The sequence below is a fragment of the Numida meleagris genome, chromosome 6 (assembly GCF_002078875.1).
Source record: "Numida meleagris isolate 19003 breed g44 Domestic line chromosome 6, NumMel1.0, whole genome shotgun sequence".
Lineage (NCBI taxonomy): Eukaryota > Metazoa > Chordata > Aves > Galliformes > Numididae > Numida > Numida meleagris.
The window spans coordinates 11432948-11453571 of record NC_034414.1 but is presented as its reverse complement, the minus strand read 5'-3'; the positions used below and the strand labels follow the sequence as shown (position 1 = coordinate 11453571).

General features: G+C 34.8%; 1 protein-coding gene across 11 annotated transcripts in view; it reads left to right on the top strand.

Annotated features, from left to right (window-relative positions):
* Positions 1-20624, top strand: part of SOX6 (SRY-box 6) — a 410347-nt gene that overhangs the window by 231027 nt on the left and 158696 nt on the right. For all 11 annotated transcript variants that reach the window (XM_021401613.1, XM_021401611.1, XM_021401609.1 and 8 more), the window contains one exon: positions 6136-6225. In XM_021401613.1, the coding sequence (XP_021257288.1) occupies positions 6136-6225 (90 nt within the window). The remainder of the gene's footprint in view (positions 1-6135; positions 6226-20624) is intronic.

Genomic DNA, 20624 nt, shown 5'->3' with positions numbered 1-20624 from the left:
GGTGCTTTCGATCCCTACTTAAAAATGTCTGACAGACTGTGCATTTACAAAAGGCTGTTGAGCTGCTCTCATGCGCTTGGAGATAAGTTAGTCAAAGTTTTCTGCCAGTATACACAGGTATGTAAAAAATTGTTGTCAGATTTGAAAAAAGGTTCTTCTTTTTCTGAATAAATCAGTGTTTTTTTTTTTTTTTTTGAGTGTAATATGAAGACTGCTCTGAAAGTAATGCCTCCTGTTTTCTTGTGCTGGCCACGACATCAGCGGCAGATGTTGGTGGAATAGCAGTAGAGGCTGAACCTTGCCATCAGTATTCCATTACATGTTGTTGCTGTGTGACAGATGGCAGCAGAGGGGCAGTCTGGCAGTGGTGTCTGACATGGAAGTGCAGATGAAACAAAGATGTGTCACTGAATTCTTCCATGCAGAAAAAAATGGTGCCTATTGACATTCATCGACACTTGCTGGATGTTTGTGGAGACCAACCAGTGAATGTGAGCACAGTGAGGCAGTAGGTGGTGTGTTTCAGTACTGGCAATAGTAATGTGAAAGACAAGCCACATTCTGGATAGCCATGCAGATTTTTATGAGCATGGCATGCAGGCTTTTGTAGCTGATAATTTTCTCTATCAAACAGTGTTACTGTGCTCTTTGTATCTGTTGTAGTTTCCATGGAAATAAATAGGAGGCATTACTTTTGGAGCAGCTGACATAGTAACACCAATGGACCCGATCGTTTAGTTTACTTGTGTAAAACACCAGCTAGGGTAAATCTAACTTATAGTTGGCTTTCATTCAGTAATATTTATGGAATACTAATTTTATTTTGATTTTTCTATTCTGAACTAGATTTAGCGCTCTCTGAAGATGAACAGTGGTTTGTATTCTTGTGGTTTACATGGCACGTCTTAAGCTTCGTGCACTTGAGAAACACACAGTGTCACCTGAGATGTGGAAAGAGATATGCAAAGGTAGAATAGGGAGTGTGGCAACAAAATGCTAGCTACTGTAATGTTTATTTGAAGGTTATTTGATTGGGGGGGGAGAAAAACTTGTTCTTCTGTAATATGAATCCATTGAGGTAGGCCTTGTAAGCACACAGATGCTTGTCCCTAGGTGTTCGTAATCTCATTTAACATTTATTAAACAGTACCTTTTCTCTAACAAATATTTCATAGATGCTGACAGGGTAATTCTACTTTTGGTGTTTTTCTCGTGATTTAGGTTTCAGTGATGCATTTGAACTCATTTGACAAAGGCTGTTCTGAAAGACACATTTTCTCCTGTGGAGCTGAAGGCAAATAAATGTAACGAGATAATATAAACATAATGCTTGGAAAGTAAAGAACATTAGAGTGGGAGGAGCTTCCAAATTGTTATTTAGTCCCAAAGCTTGCTCAGATATATTCTTCTTATGTTTAGCAGAGGCATAGATGCCACTAATTCCAATACTGTTCTTTTAAAATGTAGACGGGAAGCTTCTCCTCCTTCTACTGAGCATCCGATCATGTTTTAGAACCGTTTCTCTTGTAGGATGTCTGATTTCTCTTCTAATTCCTCTACCTTGTCTTTTCCAGTGCTTCTTTCCGTGAGATGTAACTGTTCAAATGCATGTAGGAAAATGTCACCTATACCTTTGATTGAATTATATTTCTGTATTGTTTATGAACTTGCTATGCATTTGCAGTCATTATTAATAAATCAACGTGCTTTTGTCTTCTGTCACAAAGTAATGTATGTATTCAAAAAGAATTGTATGCAAAACAAGTCATGTTTTAGAACTCATATCATTAATAATTATCAGTTTTCAGTATTGTTACAACATGTTTTCAGGGAAGCTTATTATAAAAGAAATAACAAGGCACTGCACGATAGCAAGAATAAGACAGTTCAGTTGATCGCTGGTATAGGTGTTATAAATATGCCAGTCTGTACTATAGTGTTTTATTAAGTCTCAAAAAGTCAAAGCTGATTTGAAATAATAATGTCTGACAGTCAGTGCTTTGAAGTTTTGCTGCTGCACTCTCACATTTAGGCTTTCTTTTATGTATGACTTTACCATAAAAAACAAAAACACACACATGGCATGAGCACTTTTTTTCTTATCTGTATTTCAAAGAAAGTAATAAGAGGCTACTTCAGTGAATTAAAAGGGAAAAAAAAAAGGAACCCTCCCCCATCCCCCAAATCGATGAGGATAGGTGCAGGCCATTGCAAGATCATACAGTATTCATGTAAGCTATAGAGGGAGTTGCTAACTTGTTGAAATAAAAAAAAAAATTAGAAAAAAAAAAAGAAGAGTAAGGCAGAGACAAGAGGGAAAAGCTCTCCTTGATAGGAACAAGATGACTTTCATTTAGTTGGAAGAACTTGAGAGCTTGGCTGTGATAGCTAACACACTCGTTCTTCATCACCGGTTGTGCTACAAAGAGCTGGATTCCATCCATTCCGTGACTGATTGATTACCCAATGGACAAATGTTAATTCTTTTCATCGATGCTTTGTCATTGTGGAGAGATCCTTTTCATCTAACACCTAGGCTTTTTTTCCCTTGACTTTTTATTTTTTCCCTGCTTATTTATCTTTTAAAATCCTCTTCTCATTCACCTCTGCAAAACACTCATGCAGTAAGATACTCACAGCACTTTAAAATCCTTTACAATTAAAATTGCTAACTTAGTATGTATTAAAGTGTGCTATTAAATAATACACAATAATTTCATTTAGTCATCTCAGTCTAATTGTTGTTGACCTGTTTGCTGCCCTTGAAAGAAACAACAGAAGAATATAAAAGAGAGAATCTGTGTTGCTAATACAATCAATTCCTTCAGTGCAACTTACATGAGTTTGATCCTACATGTGTCAGTACAAAATATGCTACTTTGCAGCATAAACCCAACTGTGGTTTATAAAGTCAGTGAGAAGAGCTAAAAATGTATAAATGCTAATTTCTTTCCTTGCTTCTTTTATAATTGTCTTTAACAAGAATACCCCTGAATTTCACAAATTCCGGGATGCACAAGATTTTGTAATGGTTCTTAAGGAGAGCCTCAGTGCAGGGAGAGTGATGCAGTGCAGATGTGAATTCGGGCTTCATCGGTGTTCAGTGCTGGATTCTGAGTCGTCGTTTTGTTTCTGTAATGAAACAAATCAGAAAATGAATCAATATGGATGAAGACATTTCACCGATGTCAGAAGACATCTTTGTAGATTTTATATATGTGTAAAAATTAATTTTCATCACAGAAAGAAGAAAAAAAACCTTTCTTACTCTCAAACCATTTTAAAATGTGTGTTTGTGAACACTGAATACAAAACTTGAAGGGAGACGTGCCTTTCAAGTATGAGCCTTTATGTTTAGGTTTGTGTCTAACGCGAAGGACTTCCAGAGCTTGAACATATACCATGATTTTAAATTCTAAAAATTATGCAGGTTAACCCTGCTAATTGGAAACTTATATGAATTTCAAAAGAGCTATTTTTACAATGTTATTAAAAGGCTCATTGCATGTTCTTGTAATCTTCCCAATAACGAAATACAATGCTATAAATTGTGTGGTCAGAGATATATAATGTAGAATTTGAATGGCATAGAGGTGTTGAAAGCAATTCTTCAGGATTTTTTCAATCATTTATAGGAATAAAAATTGTAAGTAGTAACACAATGATATTGAAAAGAAGGCACACGAATTAGCCTCTTTTCCATTTCAGCTCTTTCTCTGTCTGTAGAAATATACTCTTTGCCTCTATACAGTATAGTAACTATGGATGAACAAGCATATTTTTAGGCAAAGTAAAACAGGGTATAAGACAAGTGCTTTCAAAAAAAGTATTTTACCAACTCTTGTAATATTCTATAATCATTTCTCCTAAATGTAAATGATTTTACATATTTGTATGAATTGAGGAAAATATCTAATTTGAAAAGCAGTAGTATATATAACTTAACATCACAGTAAAACTCCAAAGCTCCTTTTGTTTTTTTTTTTCCCCAGGGATTAGGGGTCTGAAATTTTGGCAGGGGAGAAATGGAAACATCTTTTTAAACTAATGGTGGTATCACAAAAAAAGGACAAATTATAATGTTCTATTGATAATTGATGGTTATTTCTTGATTCTTCTATTATCAGGCCAGAACTCATAAAAGTAATAAGTGCCTGTTATTGTTAAAAGTAAATTGTTATTATATAACAAGTATTTTAGCACTGCCTATTGCAACTTAGAGCTCCTTAATTTTGTCTCTTTCATAGAAAGATATAATTAGTAAATAAATTAGCTTTTCTACTGAAATATTACTTCAAAAACATTTACGAGCTGTGTTGTTTTTACACAGAGGCTTGCATAGTGAAAATGTGTTGCAATTAAAACCTGATCTTTGATCTTCTGGTGGTTACGGTTTGGTTTGCTTTCAACTGGTTTTGCTTTTTTTTCTTTGTTTATTTATTTGTTTTTTTTTTTTTTTTCAAATGAGTGATGCTAATGTGATTTATTCTCAACTGAAACAATTTGAATCCTAAAATGTAAGCGGCTGTATGACCTTTTAGTTCCTTGAACATCTCCCTAAACCTTTAACTCCTCCTTTGATGACTTCTCTGAGTGCTTCTCCTCTCTGATTCTTTTTGGACTCCTCTGACTTGGAATACACTATTATGTGCTGTACTGATGCTATCTCTGTTGCCGTTCTTCATCTGGGCTTTTTGCTTTTGGTGTTACTTGTGTGAGTGATTCTAGTGGGACTGCTGGCATAGAAATTTGAGCCAAAATTTGGCCTTAATCTGTTGGTAACTTAACAGGAGATACACAAGGCTAAATTCTGCCTTCTTGTTCACCCAAGTGTCAATTCTCAAATGGCTGGAGTGATACCAGTGCAAATGCTGTCAAAATTTGGAAAGTTTGGAAATCATTTTGTAAATCGATTTGCTCTTAATGCAAATGGCAGCTTGCTTTGGGGGTTTCTAACAAGCAGAAGTGTGGGGCTATTCTCAGTGTATTCAAGAATCAATGTGCTTGGCACACGCAGGGTGGTATGCGGTCTTATAAGGAAGGCTCTTTGCAAAGATTCATTTCAGCAACAGCATTTAAATAATGTTCTTCATATCTTGATAAACTGAGCCTAAGTGTTTCCAGGGTTTTAGAAGTCTTTGTTCATGAACCTGTCTGTGAATGAAAGAAACGCATGACGTTTAAAGGACACTTTATTAATACTAACTGGGAAGGGAAGATAGGTATTCAGTTGTGTGGAAAGTTTTCTCACTGACTGTTAATAAAGCTGAATTGAGGTTCTTAAAATTATAAAACTCTGAATCATGACATTAACCATAAGAATACCTATCTTAAAAATCAACTGGAAAGTTATGTATGATTTAGACTTCAGAGTCAGTTCATTTTAAGAATTGAGAAAGCCTTTAGATTTTAGTGGAGAGTTTGCTATGCTCAATATCAGATTTTGTAGTGGAATTGAGGTCTGATTGTATGAAATTTACTACAGACAGCCTTCTTCTTTCTCCTAAGTGTAATGACTTCAGTGACAGTTTTGCCTAGAGAAGGCCTATCAGGCTGGGACAAAATTTTTGAAATATATTCTGAACTTCAAATTATGAAAGCAGATCTTCTAATCATTGCATGTTGTTTATAGTGTACCGAGAAAATTTCTGATACTGTGAACATCGAATATGTAGAATGCTTTTATGAATTCCATGGAGATGTTATATGAATAACTTTTGCACTGACATGGGTATAAAAATGGGTTTCAGATGTCACTGTGTGCCAAATTTCCAGAAAACCCTTCTAAATCTTCATGTATAATTTGGAGTGTACAATCATTCTCAAATGAAGAAGACAGAATTTGTATATACATTGGCAATCTATGCATGTAAATTGGCAGTTAGTATGCATAAATCCTGAACAAAGTTTTTCTTTCAATTAGACTCTTGTTAAATCCATAGTAACTTCATTAACCTCTGAGGAATTAGTTCAGATTTAAAATGCTGTTAAATGAGAACTCTGGTTACGAATTGATTTCCCTTTGAAACTATGGTCCAACAAGAATAAGGGAAAAAGCTTTAAAATGAAGATGGCACCACTTTTCCTGATGCATAAGAATATATTTGATGTTTCTTCCTTTTTTTTTTTGAATAGATTCATCCTGCATGGAAAAACTACTCTCTAAAGACTGGAAGGAGAAGATGGAAAAATTAAACACAAGTGATCTCCTTGGAGAAATTAAAGGTATCTCACTAGATCCAATTTGAAATGTTTACACATATTTTTTATAAAGTGAATTGAGTCACTTTCAGAAAAATAGTAGAAATAATAATCAGTTGCAAACACTGGGTTAGTTACATTAGTTCATTGACATTAGCTATGTATTTCTGTGACCAGAGGAATAAATGTCTTGAAAACATGGAGCTACTAGCACTAGGTACTGTTTCTTCCCAGTTGCATAAATTATTTTCAGGATATAAAAGGACAGTCACTGTGTAATTACTGTTCTGAATATTCTACTCAGAATTGGGGAAAAATTTTTTTTTTATATTCATGCTATTTCTGGGGAGAGAGAAGCCCTGGATGAAATTCTGAACCCACTGAAATCAGTGGGTGTTTTATTGCTTATAAAGACAAGATGTTCGAGTATTTTTTGGATTTGTTGTACCAGCAGTCTAGTAAAAATGAAACTCTTGACTATTAAAGGCTGTACAGAAAACTTAAAAGTGTTTTTTCCATACCCATCAATTCACTGATGGATTTTCATTTTTCTTTTTGAAAAGAAATTCGGTGTTATTGACTTAGAAACAAATTTTAGAGGTGATGCTTTTTTTTTTTTTTTTTTTCTACTGTGAGAAGGGCTCAAAAGGCATTTTTGAAGAGTACACAAGGTACCTAAGATTTATTTCTTTTCACTGGAATAGTTTTATTAAATATCAGTTGCAAATATGTGGAAATAAAGAACCATAACCATTGTCTTAATAAATGTTTACTAATAGGGAAAAAAGAAGATACTCTTTTATGACAATAGAAGCTTAGGGTTTTAATTTTCCTCTAGGGAAGCTTAAGATAGTTCAATTTTTTTATTATGCAAATAGACGAAAGAGTAGCCCTTTTCATTAAATAAATTTTAATTGGTTCCTGCAACTGACTCAAGACCAAAATCTGTTTGGTTTGCCTGTTGGATGTTACTTATAGAGTTACGACAATGAGAATGAAACAGGTAAGAAATCTTGTAGGAATGTAAGTGGCAGAAATATAGTATACAGTTTTACAGAAACGTGTTAAAATTCACAGTAACAGAAAAAGGCAACAAAATTATGTCTCAACAATTTATTTAAAGCTGTATTGTCTCTTAATAATGTGGAAAACCTTGAATGCTGGTTGCTCCATTAATTGCACAGTATAGCTGCTTAGTCTCTAAATAGAAACTACTTGAATGGTATTAGTGAATCAAAATTAAAAGATGTGGGCTCTCTGACAATGCTGGATAATGTTATTTATTCTTTCAGATGACACAATAACCTTTTTCATAAGCTTTCATTTGTTAAAAATAAATAAAAGAGGGAGGGCAGTTCTGCATCTATGTTATTCCTCCTATTTTCTTAGTATGTATATTCACTGCAGAGTGAACTGGCAGAGTTCTTGCTCCTAACTATTGTCTTATTTACCTACAAAGCTTCCCACAAAGCTTTCTTACTCACACTTGGAAGGATTTTCATCTCATTCAGCTACTTTGTCTAGGAGTTTAGCATGTTATCTGCATTAAAAAGAATTACCTAACTCACCGTAATTGCATGTAAACAGTCATTCGCTTAGCTTCACAGCTAACGTCCTGCCTCTAATTCCTAGAAACTTTGCCTTAAATTTGCCTTAGGTGATTTTAATGTCTGCAGTATTCCTTTACATTACTAGATGACTTCCAGTAAGACTCAATAGTGAATCTTTGCTAATGTAACTGCAGTTTTCCTGAACAGCCAAATGTACAAAAAAAAAAAAAAAAGGCAGACACAAAGTGAAGATGAATAGTGATTGCTGTTTTGTAACACTTTATGCTTACAGTATTCATCCTCCATGCAAATTTAGGAGAATCAAAAAAGGCACAGAGTTAGATAGCATAGCAGTGGCAGGTCTGGAAGTGGACTTCTCTTGGCTCACAAGCCAGTAGCCTAGCCACTGTCTCCAGGCTGGTTAGCTCCTAGCTGCTAACACTGCTATCAACAAAATTACCTTGTATTAACTCCTAGTAGCATTTGTCTGCCTTAAATAATCTCAGTGAGAAAATAAATTCAACCATCTAGCCAGTGGCAGCATGAAAACCAGATACAAAAAGGAAATAAAGGAAAGCAGAGGGACCAGAGAGGTGTTTTAATCTACCAAAAGAAATGTATATTTAAAAAAATAAATCTTTAGGATGTTCAAGCTGGTAGATTTCCAAAGTCATGAGAAGTTAATTTTCGTAGTACTGAATGAATTTCCAGTTAGATAATTGGTGTGCTGAAGTCTAAAAGAACTGTTTCTTAAAATGTATCTTCTCTGGGATATCAAATATCTTGCTTCTTAATTTTCGTTAGATTCTAAATCTATTTAACTGGTGGATGTTTTTGGCTTTTGTGCAGACTTTCTATTCATATTACTGAGAGTCTAACTAAAAAACAAGAAGCAATGCAGTAAAAAATAAGTAAATGAGGTCATTAGGGAAAAAGTCTTGATTATAAGAAAGTGAGGTGTGGTCCTGTGAGGAGCTGCTCTTTGCACTGACTGTTACTGGGAGTTGTTTATTTAAGAGAGAAGGCGTTGTACTTGCTGCGGATAACCTGAGCACATAGTCTTCCTCTGCGTCTGCCCGACTACAGCCCTCCCCCTCCAGTGAAAGACTTGCATCTTGATTACGGAAAGGCAGTTCGCTTAGAATCAGTGCCAGAAAAAACGGATGAAAGCGGGAAAAAACATGTACCGCTGACACAAACTGTTTCTGTTTGTACTCGAAAAGCACACAGATGAGAAGAAAAATAATTGGCTGAGAGAAACAAATAAAAATGGTATTTTCTTGCTTAACCTTCTATATTTAGAACACGGTAGTGTTAATTAGGATATAATTATAAGGTCCATCTATTAATTCAAACAATAGAAGCCAATACCAAAGGAACAAACAGTGACTCATTTATTTTTTCTCTAAGTGAGATTGTTCCTGTTCACAATTACTCTTACGTGGTGTGCTTCATTTGTAAAACTGCCTTTTCTGAGTGTCCTTACTAGGATTTCAGTTACTGATAATGGTCCAGATTCTTCTTTGAATTCTAGCCAGACAAGCCATCGACTTCAGGGAGGTTGCATGAAATTTGGCAGAATGCTTAGTAGCCAAATTCCAGTGGTTAAATAAGTCTGCTTGTTCATTTGATATGTTTATAAATGAAACACATAGGTGAAATTTTCAAAGGTGTGCAAAGCCACTGAGCTCAGTTAAATGACCTGCTCACCTGGAAAAAAAAAACCCACAGCTGCCCATGCAAATCATTTGATTGTATGCCATTTGCCAGTGTGTGCATGCAAATACATTTGTTTAAGGTATACAAGCAATTTGTTAAGCTTATGTTCGATTTTTGCAGTGTTGGTCTTTTGAATAACAATTAGCAACAGGAAATACTTTTCATTCTAATTTTTGTTATCATGAATTTGAATAAACAGAGTGCTTCGGGGCTCTTTTTCTGAATTTCTAGGTGTTTGGGTACACAGAGTTCTGTGCACAATCCTCCCCTGCCCTCACAGCTTGCATTTCTGTTGCTTAGATATCCAGTTTTCCTTCAGCAGCAGCGTCTAGGCAGAGTAGCATCATTTATCACCATGCAGAGTCTGTTTTAAGTTTTCTGTTTCTGTTTCAAATATAAATCATTGAAATAGCATAGTCTTGAATGCATCAGGCAGTTGTCCCACTGAAATAGCCCGCAGTGGTCTTTCTCAGCATGCAGGGTCTCTGAAGATCAAATAAGAAAGGTCAATCCTTAAGTAACTTCAGCAATGATGTTCTTGTGAAAGGGTCAGAACTGGTCTAGTAGTCTTACAGAAGAGTGACTTGTGAGTCATCGGCTACTGTGTAACAGGTTAGTTCTCTGATTTCCATTGGTGGTGTTTACAACTGGAACTCTCTGTATTTTTAGGCATTGTGACTTGAATGTCACTCTCTTTGTACGGTATCCTCTGTTTTGGGAAGTATGGTGATTGATGTTCATAGTTTTATCCAATATAACCAATGCAGAAGTCAGTTTGCATGATTACTTATTCCGTCTCCTTTCGTATTTGTTACTTTATTAAAAAGAGCCTATAACTCCTATTTCATGTGTCTTGTACACATTATACACATTTAAAGACTTCGAAATATTTGGATAGGTGGGAAGCAGCATGACTATTTCCTAAGGAGATGTTGAATTGAGTAAAATCAGCATCACTTACTTGATAGTCTCCTTGTGTGATCTGCTGTAACCATGACTGAAAATGATGGTCATTCCTGGTATTAAAACTCAGGACAGACTGAAGGAGGTATTTTGTAAGAGCATTTAGTATGTGTGTACTAATATCTGGAAGACAACAGTGAGACACAACTGTTTGAATCCGGCAGTTTAACACTATCCATTTCTGAGAAAGTCTTGGGAGAGTGTTCTGTGCGAGTAAATCCTCAGGAAATCGATGGTTTCTGTGATTTTACAGTGAATTAATTTTTTTTCTTGAAACATGCAAGATTTACAAAACATTTTGAATGCTATTTTTGCTTCTATTTTGTAAAATTTATCTTCATGGATAAGCTTTTGGGTGTTTTGTAGATATGAAGATATGTAGATCAGATATAAAGACTGTTTTGAGTAAAATAAATCTGACGTTTTCCTGTAGCCCTTGCTAACAGTGCAGTCTGGATTTGTAGTAATTATTCCTCGGTATAATTGCTGAAATTTCTTTTTCATGAATTCTAAGGGTATATAACAGTCTGCTTTATAAATATGTATAAATAAATATATATGTCTTATATCACAGAGGCACTCAGAGGCTTTTAATTATGTCACTTTGTATGGCTATAGACATTTCAAAGCTCTCCTTTGTGCTCTTTGTTATAAACATATTTTTTTTCTTTTGAAGTCAGTGTGATATACATACTAGCAATTAAAAACTCAGCTCAGGCTTTGAGACACAAGGTCTTCTTAATTAAAACTCAAACAAAAGCTACAAGCAAAGGACCCACTGTACGATTAAGGTCTAAAGTGTTATGATACATTAGAATCATTGTTAAATCTAGGATTTAAAAAATCAATACACAGGAAAAAGAATCAACTGGTTCCAATTAGTGAAACCAATGAAAGCATCCAACAAAACATAACAAAACAGTGCAACCCAGAGCCCCTGCACCCAAATCCTTGAGAAATCGGTCCTGATTGAAAATATACCGCAGGCTATAAAGTTTTCTCATAATGTATTTATTTCCAAGATCCAATGATGTAACGTGCTTAGCTCTAAGTTTTAGATCTCTAAGTCAGACAGATATATTTGTTTTGCCATTTCTCAAGTGTGTAACATTACATAAGCTACACCTCCAGGTCTAACCTGATCTTCTAAATTAAGTGTTACCTTGATATTTGAATGACTGAATATTTCATAAGCACTTTCAACAGTCAGTGTTTGCATACTCCTCAGTCTGATTTTCTAGAGGAAGGTAATAAATTTATATATATGTGTGTATATATCTAATATTTATATATTTTATTTAAACTTACCAAGCCCCATTGTACCTATTTCTGTTGATTAAGATATTTTGGTACTGATATAATCAGCTAGACCAAACTGATAATCTAGATCAAACTACATCATTTTACATCATCTTGACTTTTCTTGCTATGAAGTACTTTTTCCCCGATTCTGGAATTAAACACCTTGAGCTTTATGCATAGGTTAGTTCTGTGGAAATGGATGAGACTGCTCACTGTATGTATGTTATTATTTAAATTATGTACATGTGAGTTTTGGCAGGATTGAAGCTGTACTTAGCAAAAAAAAAAAAGAAAAAAAGAAAAAAGGAAACACTTTTATTGCTGTGGTCTTTTGGTCATGGTGTCATATTTCAGCGACACCTATCACAATCATGCCGGCTTCTAGTGTTAAAAATTATTGACTGTTACCATTTGCAGTTCTTAAAACTCCACAACTATAAATTACATTGTAATTAACCTTTCATATAAATCAAGTTATCTGTATTATTGAAAACATTTTATAAAGAATATTAAGAAGGATGCATGCAGTATATTTCCAGACGTGCAATGAATTTGTTATGGCAATCATATAAATGTAAGATATATCCATACACACGTGTATATATCATATACATTATATACCTGACTGTATATTTATAAAATAAGATATATATATCTTATGTATTTCTAATACTAACAATTCAGTACTAATGTATGAATCCTGCACTATATTGAAATAAGTGGGACAGCTCATTTATATGCTGTGTTCTGTGGAACTGTGGCCCAAATATCATACTGAGAAATAGTACCAACTGTTCATGAGAAAAAGGGATAAAAAGGATAATTATGCTTAATAATTATTTACAATAAGGAACTGGAAATAGCAATACATTTGCTGGACACATTAGGAAGGCATTCTTCAGATGTACGAAGAGTGATAAGAAAATGTATGGCATTAAAATGTGTTAATTTTCAAATGCTGTTTAATTTTTTTTTTTTAACAGAAGAAGAATAGAATATAAATTAAAAAATACAAGAAAGTTTTCTTTTCTTTTCCCCAAATTTCCATTTTTTTGGTCTGCTGTTCTTTGGGTGATATTTTCATTGTTAATTTTCATTATATGAGTAATTGTTTTCTTTAATGAATACAGTATCTGTCACTGTACTGAGAGGTCTCTATGCTGAAGAACCTTATCACCACTTGGAAGTGAAGGCCTCCTCTTCTGACACAGGATGTCAGTGAGAAATTTCCTTTAGACTCAAGTCCCAGCTCAGTTGCTAATGAAGCTAATTACATTTAGTGAGACAAAATTCCTACTGAAAACAAATCATATGAAAAAACAGTCCATGTGTAGAAGTGTGCTTTTAGATTTTTGTTGCTGCAGACGTATCAAGTAAAATTCTAACGAATGAATGTTACCATTTATCGAGAAAGATGCATATAGACACCATTTTGAAAGGATTAAAGTTTTCTGATTAGAGTGGATTCTGCTGAAACCTGTAGGTGTCCTTTATCAACCTTTTTTTTACAGAAGTTTCATATTAAGGAAATCTGATTTAAGTGTCAGATATAAATTAACGTATAGTGTTATACTGGTATGTTGTCTCTATAGGTATTGAGCAATCTGGGGAAGGGTGTAAGGAAAGGGCAAATAGTATTTCCTCAATGTACTCTTCTACTTTCCCATGATCCCATGATAATGGACTTCCTGATTCAGAGGTGGTACATTTGGGTTTAATGGCCCTTGATAGAATTACCATCTATGAATATATCCAGTCACTCTTGAACCTTTCAGTTGACAGCTGGAAATTCTATGGGGATAAGTTCAGCAGTTAGCAATATGCTGTATATAACAGTATCTCCTTCTTTATATTTGAACCTTGTAGGTGTCCCCTATATCATGTATTATAATGGATAGGGAAATGCTGTTCCCTGTTCATATTCTCTGTTATATTCCATTCAGTTGTCTCTTCTCCAGGTTAAAAAGTGAAAAATGTATTTATTTATCCTCATGTGAAAGTTATTCTGTACCTCTCACTCTCACCACTCTTCTCTGCAGAAAATATCCCTATTCTGAGCAATACCAGCCTTTGGCACTGATTAATGAGAACCTTTGTGGCAATCCTTTTCACCTGAGTAAACTCCCTTTCTGATCAGGGGTTTCAAAGTATGGTCTTGATGTGTGGATGTTGTGTGATAGTGAGAGCATCCTGATGGAATCAAGGAATGCCAGATATTTTTTCTTAAGAGAAGGTATTAAAACACCCTAATGGGAACTTCAGAAAAGGTAGACTCAGAGGTGACTTAGAAATACCATCTGTAAAACTTAAGGGACATAGCATTACTAACAAGTAAAGTATGAATGCAACTGGAAAACTCACAAGCAATTGAGAATAGCAAGAAAGTAAAGTGCAACCTAACACAAAAGCTCAGTGAGGGGTAGAGGAAGAAAGAAATATAAGAGTTATACTCCCTAAACAAGTTGATCCTTTGGAACAAGATAACTATTAGAATTTTTTATATGAGATCTTGATTTTTCTAACCCTATCACCTCATTTCAGGTCTGATCAAAGGGAAGATTTTGTTAAACTGGGCTCATTTTCCTTCTTTTCACCTCCTTGTGCTGACATTAAAGTGAGTCCATATTCAGGACGCCATTGCTCCCATTAGGTCCTTCCTGGTACCACCCCTCCACTTAACTATTGAGACCAACTTGCTTTCTCCCTTCTCCTTCTGTCTCCCTCCCCCTCCACCTCACAATATTTATTTTGGAATAGAGTAAATTATTCCTCTCTTTTCAGCTCCCTAAAACCTATTTCAGTTGTGACATGACTGCCAGGAGAGTTTCATTAGTACTAAAAATGAAGCCTGTTCAATAAAAATAAATATGAAATGATAAAGCAAATTAAGAGACCAGTATTGAAATGGATTCCACAGAAAATTTGTCTGTACAGAGGAAAGAGAAACTGAGATCTATTGAGGACGTAGTCTACCCTTAATCCTGTGATTTCATAGCTATGAGTTGATCATAGGTATTACACTGTGTTATTAAAAGCAGTAGACTTATCAGAAAGCAGCTTGATCAGAAATGGTTCTTGGTCATTAGCTGCCACGCTTAAATCCTACTACTATCTACATATATATGTATTATATATAATATATATGATGTATGTATATCTATCATATGTAGATATGTATCATACATATACACATATATATGCTCACTGATAGAAAGATGTCAGGGCCCTGCAGTATGTCCAGAGAAGGGCAACAAAGTTGGTGAGGGGTCTGGAGCACAAGTCTTATGAGGAGCGGCTGAGGGAACTGGGATTGTTCAGTCTGGAGAAGAGGAGGCTCAGGGGTGACCTTTTCACTCTCTACAACTACCTGAAGGGAGGTTGTGGCGGCGTGGGGGTTGACCTCTTCTGCCATGTAACTAGCAGTAGGATCAGAGGGAATGGCCTCAAGTTGGGCCAGGGGAGATTCAGGTTGGATGTTAGGAAATACTTCGAGAGAGAGTAGTCAGGCGCTGGAACGGGCTGCCCAGGGAGGTGATGGAGTCACTGTCCCTGGAGGTGCTCAAGGAATGTTTAGATGTTGTACTGAGGGAAATGGTTTAGTGGGAAATATTGGTGACAGGTGGATGGTTGGACTGGATGATCTTGGAGGTCTTTTCCAACCATGGTGATTCTATGATTCTATACTTTTTCTTATCTTTTTCTTTAAATTATTGGTAGTTTCCTAATATTTACCTCGTGCTATTAATATGAATTAAAGTTTAATATTAGTCACATTAGTCATAAATGTTCTTTGGCAGTTATACGTGATTAAGCTGAGACCTGTTCAATAGCTGCTTAAAATCTGTTGCCCTGTAGACAGCAGTAATGAAAGGCTAACACACTCATGCCTGCAATGAATCCTTCTCTCTATTAAGATTTGTTTGAATAGTTTTCCGTCACAACAGGTGCACAATTATTTTATGAGTAAAATATTATCAGCCTTCCAAATTAGCCAGGGCAAAATGCAAGTTGTCTGATTAAATAATCAAACCCCATACTTAAAATGCTCTTGATTTCCACAGGAATTTTAAGATGCTAAGTCCCAGTCTATCAGTGAAACTATGATTGTTTGCAGCATGCAAGTAGCAGCTTGTAGAGTATCCTGCATGGTACATTTTACATAATTCATCCTACATTATACAAGACAAAACTGCTAAAAAAGCATATAATAATAGGTTTTACTTCCAGTCAAACAATTTTAATCTACCAATGAAAGTATTATACTGTGCATTAAATCAGAAAAAAGTGGGCTTCTAATGGAAAGTAGTTTGAAAGTGTTCTGCATTCAATTAGGAAGCACATCAGTTTAGAAATACAAAACCCTCTGTTGTTTTTTAAATAATTTGGTTTATGAAGGGGGAGGGAAAAAAGGAATGCCCTCTGAATCTGAAGTGCAGCTTGCATTGTGAAGATCAGATATGTCACCAGTTGTTGAATAGCTTAGTTAAATACAGCAACTTGGAGATCCTAGAAATGGCTGAGTTCTGTAACAATATGAATGGAAAACTTAGCAGTAACTGTCAGATACAAATTATACACACGTATTTGTTTTCATATCTGAATCTGTTTGTCAATCAAGGAATGCTGAGAATCAGGAGATAGGATCTCAAATACAAAAACCACAAAGTCAGAGACAGCATCTGGAGGAGCTCCAAGCCACAAAAATTAGGGAAGAAGCACAGAGGGAGCAAAAACTATAAATGTGTGCATAGATTCTGCCTCTGTATACATTGAATTTAAATAATTGTATTCATACATCAGTAAGAATAATTGCTGATAAAAATTATGGTCCTTATTTTGGGCAGCAATATGTTTTACTAAATATGAAATTAAATGTAATTTATATTAACTAGGGATAATATGAAAGTGTGTAATGGAAGTGGTTGACATTTCCAACATTTTTGAACGCATTACTACTATATGTGAAGATACATCTATTGCATTTTATTTGATTTGGAAATACTGTAAATTTATATATGCTCCTAATATGTTCTATTGAAATAAGATCACAATTCTGACCTCTAAGAGAAGTAAATTGTTTATAGACAAGTTTCACCATACTTTGAAATGCGGTTGTATCACTGATATAACTGTTTAGAAGACAGTTTCAATTCTATCTGGAAGGTGGAATATAGTGTTATTACAGGTATTAAAACAAAATCTCTTGTTAAAATGTTGGTGTTGTATTCAAGTTACAAAATTTCAAAAGGCAGTGTAATGTATACAGACATTTTAGATAGGTTTGTACGGCTTGAATTTCTCTAAATGTGGAAAAACAGAGATCTCAAGTTTTGATGAAGAAAATGAAATGGGCATAACTGTTACGTGGTATGTTTTTCAGATCCACTAAGAATCATAGAGTTCCTTTTAACTTATAACTGAAAGAACTTCTTTTTCCCTTCATTCCTATACTGAAGTGGCAGGATCTATTTACTTACATACTGCTAAGACTCTGCAAATCACAGGAATGCTGAAGATTTTCTTATATAGGGTCTCTGGTAAATAGAGACTTCCTACCTCAGAATGCATTTGTAAATTATTTAACGATATTCACTCTTTTGTTGTTGTTTTCTGCACCTTCTAGAGGTTTTAGAGTGTAATTTTAGGTCTCTTGGACTTCAGCTACAGATGGGGGTGCCCACTTGCTCTACAAAATTATATGGTGATTATCAGGGAATCGCTGGAGAAAAAAATATGGATGCTAATTACATGTCTGCTAAATCTGCTATGGGAAATTTACATTATGACAGTTATGCCTATGTAAAATACTTGAATGCTTTAAACGTTATAGAAATTAATGTCAAGTTTGAGTCTGGAAGTGATGGAAAACTGAAGATGTATGCAATCAAACTGAAGACTGTTAAACTTATTTTGATGAAGCAGTCTTCCCAAAGGAGAAAAAGTATTCCTTGCAATAGGCCCACTCCAATTCTTGCAGCATGATCTGTGAAAGGAGAGTGCTGCTCTTCACTGATCAAAGTCAGATCCTGGACACCAGCTGGAATCACCAGAGAAAGGGCTGAGACTGCTGCTTCTGTCTGAATTTGTTAAATTTATAAACTCAGTTACTGTAATGGTCTTTAATAGCCCATGAGAGGAGTGTGTGTGTATACACGTGTATGTGTATAACACACATTATTAGCTCTTAAAGTGTTTCTTTTCTATATTTTCTGTATCGTCTTTACATGTCATATTCATCTTATGCAAGTTGAGCTTCTGAGATGGACTTCCGTCTTGTATGTTGTGTACATGGTATAATTGAAAACACAGAACATTTCATGTGTACAAGAGTAGAAAATCATCATATTTTCTATGACATATCAAGTCAATAAGAGAACAGTTCCAAGGAAGAAATTTTAAATTTGAAAATGAATGCAGTCTTTGATACTTTGAAGTTACCAATGTGCCAATGGGCTCTAGGAAGTGATAATTCTGGTCTTTCAGCCATGGCTTTAGTGTCTAGAAGAAGAACCCCCTCAGATGAAAATACACAGAAAACTTTTCTGGTGATGTTATATGATTTAGACACATTTATCTCATTTTTAAAGATAGTGTTAGATGTCATCTGATTCAATGGGTATTAGATGCTTAAAGTATGCTTGAAAACAGCCAGAGATCTGTCTGCAATAGTAAGAGACTGAAATCCATTTAAACTGTTTGTTTCAGAGAAACCTAAGGTCCAAGAAACACCTTGGAAAAATACCTCAGAACTTTTGAGATATAGTCGGGTTTAAGTCTTGATGTATATTTAAAATTCATAGAAAGCAAATGAACACTAAAGGAATTGCTTAAGTGAAAAAAAATTTTTTTGCAGTTGTACTTAGCCTTCACCTTAGCTGACAGTATCTCAGCATCACAGGTCACTGATGTAAATGCTAAGTGTGTTGCAAACATTACATCAAGTTGCAGTAGGTGTGTTGTTTGGAACATAGCTTTTTTTTTTTTTTTTTTTTTAAATGGGACACTTAAAAGGAACATGATTAACTTTCAAGCCACTTCAGAGAAGTCTCAGTAAAAAAGCTGCCTTGCTTCTGCTTCTGTTTTTCCATGTTAGGAAAAAACAATCATGTAATTGTGGTCACAGTAGAAATAAAATAATGAAAATGCAACGTGGGCAGATTTTTATTGTTGTAAGGTGAGAGCAACAATTAGGGCATCCTGATTTTTTAAATATATCCCAGGATTATTTATAAGGTTATAAGTTCGAATGACATTGCAGTGGATTTGAGAAACATCTTGATGTGTTTCTTACATGCAGCCAGTGCTTCAGGCCTTTGAATAGTAAATCACACTAAGGCTTTGGAACAGGCAGTATTTATGTTTTTGTTCAGAGTGATTCTGCCAGAGTGTTAGAATATCTATATTTCTGGTTAGGTGCTGGAACGGGCTGCCCTGGGATGTGTTTGAGTCACTGTCCCTGAAGGTGCTCAAGAAACGTTTAGATGTTGTACTACGGGTCATGGTTTAGTGGGAAATATTGGTGGAAGGTGGATGGTTGGACTGTGTGATCTTGGAGGTCTTTTCCAATCTTGGTGATTCTAGGATTCTATGATACACACAATGAAATAAAAAGATACCACTTTCTGGTTCTGGGAGTGTGCAGAGTTTCATTACCAGTGATTCCACAGGGAAGAGTTGTGTTAAATGTTTTTGTTTGTGATCAGCTAGGTATACAAATAAATTGAATTAAGAAAATATCCAAATGTGCTTTTAGTTGCTTGTAAGAAACATCTGGCTAAACATACTCATGCTTTTGGTTAGTGTGTAATTATTCCAGTACACTGTTAGAATATGGGTAGAACTTCAATATATAAATTTAGGTCACCTCTGGTTAATGTGATTTAGGAGTTTTTCTGCAGTTAGAAAGCTAGATTGATAATTTTGCAGTGTATTTCAGAGAAGCACAACTAGTTTTTCATAGAAATCTAATTTGTTCCAGAATGGGTTCATTTTATTTGTTTGCCTGCTTATTTATTTTTTAATTAAATCATGAGGGACCAACAGGCATTGCTTACTATGTTTTTTTCCTTCTCATACACTGAGACTGTGGTTATTACAAAAGACAAGATAATCCATATTTGTGGCATTAATATGCTCTGCTAAATGGGTTTTACAGATTAGTAGATTGTATGTCACAGATAAGTAGCACTTTCAACATATAACTGTTTAGTTACGAAAGAAATTTAAAATAATATTCAGTTTTACAAGCCTGAAGCTTCTAGTTTTGACCACCTAACACTGTTATTAATGAACATATCAATGGACTTGTTTCAAAGCTCACTGAAATCAACGTAAATCCTTCAACTGACTTCTGTGGGCATATTCTGAATGTATAAAAAGTTGTTGCTTTGCCATACATATCAAAGGCTTTTGACTAAATTGTCTCTTCTCAGATGAAGTTGGAAGTTTCTTCTTTACAGCTTCCATGATCGACAGGGTATGCTAATGTCCTTGTTTTGCAATAAACTTTGCTTCTTCATTACTTATCACCAGAGGCAATAAAAATCTTCAGAGGCAAATATAAGTTTTTCATTGATATACTTGTTTGTATTTGTAAGACATGAAAGATGAACATGTAATTAAGATCAAAATTAAAATTTATATTTAAAGTATATAAATCTTGCAGTACTAATACTCCTCATATTTATATTTAGACATTTTTGAGTGGTGTAACTACTAACTACTAACTAAAAACTCATGGAAGTAACTTATTTAACAAGATATATAAAAAGTATCTGCAACATCATAAGTCAAAATACATTTCACAGGGGCACATCTCTCCTGTGTATATTACGCATTCTGGATGCAATTGAAGAAATGTGTTTGGGTAATAATATGGTATAGAGGAAA